At 37.2% G+C, this 8735-nt stretch overlaps 2 protein-coding genes across 3 annotated transcripts; one reads left to right on the top strand and one right to left on the bottom strand.

Annotated features, from left to right (window-relative positions):
* The first annotated feature begins 2073 nt into the window (after window positions 1-2073).
* Window positions 2074-4756, top strand: LOC124640573 (transport and Golgi organization protein 11). Its single transcript, XM_047178394.1, has 5 exons — window positions 2074-2222; window positions 2472-2595; window positions 2809-2938; window positions 3735-4005; window positions 4163-4756. Exons 2-5 carry the CDS (start codon window positions 2524-2526, stop codon window positions 4368-4370), a joined length of 681 nt encoding a protein of 226 aa, XP_047034350.1. The 5' UTR covers window positions 2074-2222; window positions 2472-2523; the 3' UTR covers window positions 4371-4756.
* A 455-nt stretch (window positions 4757-5211) lies between these two features.
* Window positions 5212-8041, bottom strand: LOC124640562 (4'-phosphopantetheine phosphatase). Of its 2 annotated transcripts, none has more exons than XM_047178372.1 (5): window positions 7619-8040; window positions 6937-7142; window positions 6065-6195; window positions 5674-5962; window positions 5212-5604 (listed from the first exon to the last, which is right to left on the bottom strand). In XM_047178372.1, the coding sequence occupies exons 1-5, from the start codon at window positions 7918-7920 to the stop codon at window positions 5399-5401; spliced, it is 1134 nt and encodes a 377-aa protein (XP_047034328.1). In that variant the 5' UTR covers window positions 7921-8040; the 3' UTR covers window positions 5212-5398. The 2 variants fall into 2 exon arrangements, with proteins under 2 accessions (XP_047034328.1, XP_047034337.1); XM_047178381.1 differs by having other exon boundaries at window positions 5462-5604; window positions 5678-5962; window positions 7619-8041.
* Between the last annotated feature and the right edge of the window lie 694 nt (window positions 8042-8735).

Here is an 8735-nt window from a genome sequence, read left to right as displayed (position 1 = left end):
GCGCAATCTTGTTTAGTAATATTATATCTATGCATGTACCAAACATAGTCCAAGATAACGGCAATTTACGATTGGCTAGGGGCTGCTACTGTAGTGTAATTACCAATAAGAAATGGCTACCGCTAAAACATTGTTTTGTGAAATATAAAACAAATGAAATGTATCATTATAGAGGGTAGAGGAAAAAAAATGGCTTTCAAATTGTCGACTCGAGTTAATAAAGCCTTATTCTACTTGATTAATTCAGAAGACCTAAATCACTTCTTCTTTATAATAGGGAAATATTAAAACTAACTAAGTATCAAAATATTCATCCGCATCGCTGTCAGCTGGGATCGTGCCCAAAAGGCTGGCTGCATTGCCACGCTGGATGGCAATGCATATCCTTTGACCGAAGTATAGGCCAGCCCTTTGGTCACAAGTGGACTCCACTAATCGCTTACTAATTTCTCGAAAGAGTCTGTGGGCACTTGGGCCCCATGGTCCCAGGGGCCCGATTCTCCTAATTTTACTTACTACTCGATTTACTCGATTCGACTGCGATCCGATCCCGTCTCGATTACAATTGAAGCGTATGTGGCATTCCGCTATTTTTTCTTTGAAATAAACGTTTTTATCCTTTTCTGTCATTCAATAATGAATCATTTTGTCTGCAAATGATTTACGATTGCAAAATGATTGTACAGCAAACTACCGTATAGACCAAAATTACCAAAATAGCAGACCAATCGCACACCAATCAAATGTCAATCGAATACGATTGGTCTTTTATTAGTAGCAGAATGCCCGATATGGTTAAAACTGCTATTGCGATCATATTGCGATTCGATTTCTATTCGATTTTGACATTATTAACTTAGGAGAATCGGGCCCCAGGGTTTCAACCCCAAACGGCTCAAAAATGCAATTGCCGGTGAGGTTTACATATTTGTGCCGCTTGAGGTTTTCCGCGGCTGCAGCAGTTGCACCGACACAGCTCGCCGTACTGGGAAGGTGGGAAGGTGCAAGGGTGTCGACGCAGGTTGCGTCCCACACCAAAGACCTTCCCATCTTCCAAGGCATTATAGACATCCCGTCTAGTCTCTTGCCATCGTCGCGTGCCAAGCCTCTGGGTTCTAAAATGGCTGGCACTCCGGCGGTGACAAGAGCACGACGGATAATGTCATTTATGCTGGCGTGTCGTGCCATGCGACCAGCACTTTTGCTACAGGAAAGACCATGGTGCCCAAGGCGGTCCACAGATTCACCGCACTGGCAGCGATGCGGAGCCGCAGTGGGAGCGCCGAGGCGTAGGCATGTAGCGAGCCGGAATGTAGTGTCACCCAGCATGGTCCCAACGCTGGGTGACGGCAGTGCGTGAAGCCATAACCCTGACTCCCACTCTCCCACAGCCAGTAGGCGGGCACGCTCAGCAGTATTGACAGATGTTTCAATTAGTTTATTTCTCGTCAATCTGCAGAGCGGCTCGTCCCACTGTCTCTGGGAAGCCGGGTTGTCAGGGAAGGCTATGTTTGGGCAAGCCACTTTCCAGGCGTTCATGCCATCAGTCAGACACGGCACCTCAGAATCGACCAGTGAAGGGGCTAAAATTTTTCTTCTTCTTTCGTGTCGATAACATGTCATATCTTGAGACTGCACTGTGTCAGCCCAATATGCCGCCACAGAGAGAGCATGGCCGGCCGTTAATCACTTTCTAATCAGGATTTAGTCAGCCAGAAGTGACATCTTCTGATTTCTCGGTTTTCTATGATTAGTACCTACTATCAAACATTAAAAATAGTCAAAGATTCAAAAATAGTCAATGATTCTAACATAACTTCCTAAGTGTCATTTGACTAAATTAGTTTTTAAAAAAGTCATTTAGGACATCTGTATTTAGTCAAACGGACTCAGGCCTCACTTGCCACTAGATATATCATGTTGGCTCATTACTTTGCCACATTTGATGAGTTTGTGAGATATTAATTTCTGCTTGTGATAATATATTTTTTTAATAATTTGTCATAAATTACCAATGGCTTTCCCTGCCTCTACCCTCCATATTTGTCAAATCAAGACATCAAAATTTCAAAACTGTCAATTGTCAATCTTTTAACTGTCAAATACTGTCAATCACGAATTCTTACGACTGGACTTCTGCCCGTGTAATAAATTTCGATTGTCTTATTATTTTTCTCTCCATACCCAGATGGACTAAACTACATAAATAAAATAAACAAGCAGTAAGTGTGCTCAGTTTTCGTATATCATTATAGTACATAAAAAATACCACGACTACACTCAAATTTAATAATTAAAAATTATAATACGAACTGATAAAAAGTTTATTTCTCTTAGATTAGATTATCCAAAGTTTTGTTTTTATATTGTCATATTGCTACCGTCTACACAATGGATAAAGCTTAATATTGATTCAGCGTTGATCGGGTCCACTATTATGCATTATATACATATTGTACATTTTCCTCTAGGTACCTACTCCACCACGTCTATTGTTTCTGCTATCTGGACGACACCGCTACAATGCAGTTCACCTCCGATGAAGCTTATGCGCGGCTTATAAGCCACCACATGACTGTGCCTCAAAGGATTAAGGTAATCAGACAGACCTTTTTGATTTTACTGTTAATGAATTTTAATTTGTTGTATCTATTTCTTTGTGCTTGCTTTGTTTTTTTAAATATTCATGTTGCTTACTCAAATTACAAACAAGATTTATGGATACTTCAGTAAAGTTGGATTTCAATTTTGGAAGAAAAGCTGTGTGAACATTGTGTTGATTCTTTATGAAGTTTTTATTATTTTTAGGCTACTGGTGACATAGTGGATGAAGACAGCGCTCCTAATGGAATAGTGTCTGGCTGGGATTATGCTAACGAAAAGTTTGACATGAAAGTACCTGAGAGAATCCTTGTTGTTGGACAAGATCAACATGTTGGTAAGAGCACACACATTGTAACATGATGAGATTTTTCATCAGGTGGTTAATTGTTTACTATAATTCTCAATAGCAAAATAGGGTCAGTTAAAATTAACGATACCTGAAAATACTTTACTTACTCTGTGGTTGTGACAAATCTCTGTCCCATTGGGGTAAAAGAGTGAAGGAATAAAGAATGCACCTGTGTCTGCACAAATGTTTGTGCACTATAATATGACATGTGCAGATTCTCATACAAGGAGATCAGCCACCATAGGCAACAATCAGCTAGGAGGATATTAACATCATAACTTATTAGTTCAGCATAATGTACATAAATATTATAAAGAGAAACTGAAACTACTTGACCGATTTGAAAAATTATTTCCTGTTGGGAAACTACATTATCCCCGGTGAACATAGATTATATTTTATCTGGGTGCGGGAAGAAGTTCCCCGGAACACATGTGAAACATGTGGTGGGAAAACACTAATGTTTCATAAGCATAGGCATTAAAGAAACAAATCTTAAATAGTGTTTTTTGTTTAGCTTAAAGTATTTGTTATACTTTTCTGCATTTTTTTTTTCGAATTTCGTAAAAAAGATCGCTAAGGGCGTCAATTCAGCGAGAAAGCAAACTTTAAAAGACTTTCTGCTTACGGTAAGCTCGAGAGTGAGAGAAACTAGTATCGAGCGTTTGACATGATATGTACCATGTACTTCTATTTAAAAAGTTATTACTTCAATGAACTGAGTTATAAAAATATTTTATTTTTTGTTGTTCTTTTGCACCTACACAAGATTTGGTTATAGGGACAAAAGCACCTCCTCGCGAAATCCAACTTGACAATGCAGTGCTGCCAACAGACCCTGGTATGATTCGGGTCAGTACACCGCCTCGCGTGATTACTCTTGATCAGCACTACTTCCCATCTGCTGATGATTTCCCACAAGGGATGCCTGCTAACTCTCCGCCAAGAAATTCAAGAAACTACCGGTCTCAAGGCGATGGTGCACGCTCTACCACACCTCGTCCTGATAACTTCAACGAATCTACTATGACTGAATCGCGCTTGGTTCTGAGGTAAGGATGCTCATGGTTGATCATGAATTCTTTTTTTTTAAGTAAACAAACAGCAGTTATAATTCAAATGCCCAAAGCATTAAAATTAGTTCTTAGTTATGTATTCTATTATTATTTTATCTTATAACATTAGTTAAGTATGAACTTATATTTTCAGAGACCCAACCCCGCCAATGGGTAATGGTGAAGGTTTGTCTACTTCTGAAGAGTTAGTACATCTGCGACGTCAGATTGTGAAATTGAATCGTCGTGTGATGTCGATAGAGGCAGAGCAACTGCAACGGCAACAGAAAGAAAAGATTGCGTATGCTTTTGGTATAGCCTACTTGTTGTTCAAAGTTATTGCTTGGCTGAACAGATCCTAATCAGCATTAGGAACAGCAACATTAAAATGTAAGATGAAGTCCTACCCATGTATTGTTGACGTTATGAAATTTGAATCACTGGATTGTTCATTTTAAGGGACATAATATGTAGAAATGTCACTTTCTGGTTGTAGTAAAGGTGGAAGTGTTATTGTTCATCAAAGATTATTATTTCTTAGCATTTAGGTAACACTTTTTATATGATATGTTGAATGTTGTACATTTCTGCGATGTGTACAGTGAATTCTCACATGGTATTGATAACTTTTCATGCATTCGTCTTCTTTTAATGAATTGTTGAGAAGTTACAGGACCCTTCCCTTTAGTGTATAGATGTATGAACTGGGTCATTTTTTATTTGAATAAACGATACGAGTTCACAAATATTAATTTGGTATTATTTGTCCTATCGCACACAGTCCATTCGTTTACATACATTATTCAAGTCAAATCCTAGCATCAAATGTCTTCCTCAGCCCTAGCCACATACTACCTAAATCATCACTTATAAAAGCTGCTAGAGCTACACTGATTGGTAGATTTCTCTGACTTTCGAAAAGTTTAACCCAGGATAATCTTAATCGATATCATAAGGCAGTAAGGAATACTCCGAAAATCTAAAAATAAATCAGCTGGAAGATACACTGTATATGCTGAACAACTTGAAAACCTCTGTTTCAACTGTAACAAATATCTACTTATTATCTTTGAAGTTCCTATACTGGGGAATACTCTAGTGAGTACCCTCCACTTTTAAGGGCAGCATTTCGTCTTATTTACCTTGAAGTAGCATCCGAGTCGCACTAATTAGTTTGGAATTATATAATTAAAACAAGTTAGATCAGGATAACACTCAATATATTCCGAAAATCACTATAAGAACATTAACACAAGAAGACTGGGCATTCTAAAAGATGAATGCGCAATATGGAGATATTACTACAAACAAATGGTTTCACAAGTTCAATGGCTTAAAATTCCTAAATGAATACTGGGAACAATCACATCATCATACTTGTTGTGGTTTTTTATGTTTTAGTTGGTTTCTCCTCATAAATAAAGATTACAGAAAAAAGTGGCCCACCGAGTCTCTGTGCTAACCATGTATTCTTGACTACAGCAATTTTCAGTGAATCAACAGCAAGGCGAGCATTTAAGTTAGTATGAAGAGCTCTGCCCATACCCTCCAATATGATTAAGTCAACTCCTCGAACCTTCATTTCAGTGCATAAACCTGTAAAAGCTTATCATTACATCACTGTTGCTATTCTTACTTCATTGAATTTGAATTTCAACAACTTACCTACACTAATCGTTCTTAGATCCAAACATGGACCTCTTTGTCCACTTGATCTTACTACTAAATCTCCAGTAGACAGAGCTGCTGAGATAACGGGACAAATGAGGGAAGCTCCCTGTAACACCTCTTCCAGTTCAACATTGGTAACATCGTTGAGGGCTGGCCATTCATTGGCACATAATATGACACCAGTGCCTCTCAGTAATAATGCTCTCACAAATGGCAAAATACCAAGAACTATGTCAACACCACTATTATCAACAAACACAGCAGCACAATGGTGTACAGTTTTCTGTAAGCAGATATAATTAGTTTAAATAGTTTATGTTCCCTTTCATTATCTGTAACTATAATAAATATGAGTTATACATATTAGTATATAGTTTAAACTCACCTCTAGTTTGTCAAGCCATTTATCCAAGCCATCATACAGCCAGGGCCTTTTCTGAATTTTCTCTAGTGCTTCGTATAATCCACTATCTAGAATACTGGTTACTGCCTGGGCCCCCCAGTCAAACATATTTCCTATAGACATTAACTTAATGAATTAATTAAGATGCCAGCCTTTGTCAACTATTCATGAACACTTTATTTCATTATTTGTGAGTATAAAAGATGAATTTTTGGGAAAAATATTTACCTGGTAGCTAAGATGGTAGCTCATCTATACTAATATTATAAAGCTGAAGAGTTTGTTTGTTTGTTTGTTTGAACGCGCTAATCTCAGGTACTACTGGTCCGATTTGAAAATTTCTTTCAGTGTTATATAGCCCATTTATCGAGGAAGGCTATAGGCTATATACTTTTTATCCCGGTATGGGAAGTAGTTCCCACGGGATGCAAGAGAAACCGCTGGCAGAAGCTAGTTTTATATTATATAGAGATAAGTTATATTTTTGAATGTGTGCCATTGTAGGGAGTAATCTCAAGGGGCTCATGAAAAAAAGCTATATTATTTTTGAGTGTTGAAGGCTATATTCTAGTCAGGTAAGAGATGTAATTCCTTCAGGTCATAGGTAAAAGTGTGGGCAGCCTCCATGCATCCCAGCACCCTTATCCAATCATGTGTGAAAGACAGGGGCATTGTAAATCTTTTCTTTGTATCAAAATAGATATAAGAATTGGCACAGAGATTGGTTGTACCCTGGAGACTGGGATAAACTACTTTTAACTCAGTTAAAGAGTAATTCACATTTGATGTGGATGCACCTTTGGAACTGAGATAGTTTTAAATTTAAATAAGGCAATACAAATGTATTGAGTTACCGGCTAATACTCCTCTTGTCAGTTCGATCCACCTCTGTCTGTCATCTGGCAGTGCATCAATTTCAGCTAGTCGAGCACCAAATGTTGCCAATGCTCCTTCATTTTCACATTTTTTTTGTTTTTTCCATAAATCAAAGAAACCCTGAGAACGAAGGCATGTTTCGTTGATGTCAAGAAGTAATCTTATGGTCAACTGCCCATGAGCACTAGAATCAAAGGAATACATAGTTAAGATCCAAAAATGTATAATGATCAAGCAATTATGATTCTCCTCCCCTCATTGCAGGTTCTTTCAGGGTTGTCTCAGCATATCTTTTAATGTCTCTATTTGGCATGATCATGAATCTAAAAAAGGCCATTGGAGAGCTGTTATAGTGTCACATAGCATAATGCTGGTGGAAAATAACTCAACTAAGGAAGTGTACTATGGATGGTCACAAATTGTGCAGCTATGTATTTCCTATTGTTACATTGCATAACTTTAGCAATGCATCGTCCCTGCATATCTACCAAAACATAAGGGGAAACAGTTATGTTGTTCATTAGCCTTGTTTTGAGTAAAGGCACTCACTATAAGATTGAGTTTAATCATATAAAAATAGATTAAGACGAGTATGTTTGATTATCCAATCATCTATTTACTATTTTTTTTTATCATGTATGCAATAGATTTTTTACTTACAGAGGGTTTATTCTGAGTTCTTTGAGTGCTTCTATGTAACAAGTTTTAAATTTAAGTGCGCGTATTTCCACTGTAGGATCTTCATTATTTAAAAGCGCAAAATTTACATATTTTTCAGTCAGTTTTTCACAAGTATTAAGCCAATATTCTCTTGCTTCTTCGTCAACTAGCAAGTCCAAAGTATCTGGATTATATTTATCTGGCTCGAGCAATATGTGCGAAAGGCCAAAATGATCCATCCTGCCACTGCCACTAGAAAATAAACCAGCGACTCGTAGAAAACAACAACTTAATATTTTCATTTGCTATAGTCTTAGCCCATTGTATTGTTTTATCATTATGCAAATATAATTAAACAATTATCTTATCAAAAAACTATCTGTTTATTCTTGCGACAAAGCCAATCACAGATAAGATATCAAAAATATTGTTATAAAAAAAGTAACCTTGTAGAATAAAATATAGTTTACTTGAGCTCTCATTGGTTGATAGTCGATAGTCATAGACAAGGGTCAAGAAAGAATATTTATTCTCGTTCCACCCATCGAGGTTCCACCCCATCTACCAGTAGTTTTTTGATGTTAAGTACCTCTAGACCTACCTTGTGTAATATTACAACAAAAATAGTATGCAATGATCATAATCTTCAATATCAACCCTACATGCAATTTTGTACAGTACGTGATATTGCTCAATAAATTTGATCGTCTAGGGAGCGCTTTAGAACATTGTTTCGTAAAAGCGATTCTAAGAATAAGAAAGGTAGCCCCTAGACCTACAATAACATAGTCCAATAAAAAAAATTGTCGCTTAAAATCATTGCACAATATTCAATATTAACTCAGCACACACAATGTACGTACATACAGTTGACTCAATGTTGCGCAATTTAATTGATCGACTAGGATCGCTTTATGACTAGCATTGACCATCATTGTTATGATCACGGAATATAAATTAAAATAGCACTTCTTCTTTCTGTTCCATGTTTATGTGGATAATGAAGATCTTCATAGATAGGGCGACAGCATCTTACATTTTAAAGTTCCATTCAAGTATTCGTCAGATGGAAAGAAACAACCCCGTCAGCGCAATGATGGTAATATTGAATGGTAAT

The sequence above is a fragment of the Helicoverpa zea genome, chromosome 2 (assembly GCF_022581195.2).
Source record: "Helicoverpa zea isolate HzStark_Cry1AcR chromosome 2, ilHelZeax1.1, whole genome shotgun sequence".
Taxonomy (NCBI): domain Eukaryota; kingdom Metazoa; phylum Arthropoda; class Insecta; order Lepidoptera; family Noctuidae; genus Helicoverpa; species Helicoverpa zea.
The sequence above is the reverse complement of the archived record's forward strand: the minus strand, read 5'-3'. Positions and strand labels throughout refer to the sequence as shown.

Bases quoted from the DNA above. Each gene is read 5' to 3' on its own strand.
- LOC124640562 (XM_047178372.1), bottom strand. From the start codon at position 7,920: ATGAAAATATTAAGTTGTTGTTTTCTACGAGTCGCTGGTTTATTTTCT. The intron at 7,143-7,618 runs GTAAGTAAAAAA...CTTTGATTCTAG, and splicing joins GAACTCAGAATAAACCCTCT to TGCTCATGGGCAGTTGACCA. The intron at 6,196-6,936 runs GTAACTCAATAC...TAATGTCTATAG, and splicing joins GACAAGAGGAGTATTAGCCG to GAAATATGTTTGACTGGGGG.
- LOC124640573 (XM_047178394.1), top strand. From the start codon at position 2,524: ATGCAGTTCACCTCCGATGAAGCTTATGCGCGGCTTATAAGCCACCAC. The intron at 2,596-2,808 runs GTAATCAGACAG...TATTATTTTTAG, and splicing joins CTGTGCCTCAAAGGATTAAG to GCTACTGGTGACATAGTGGA. The intron at 4,006-4,162 runs GTAAGGATGCTC...TTATATTTTCAG, and splicing joins GAATCGCGCTTGGTTCTGAG to AGACCCAACCCCGCCAATGG.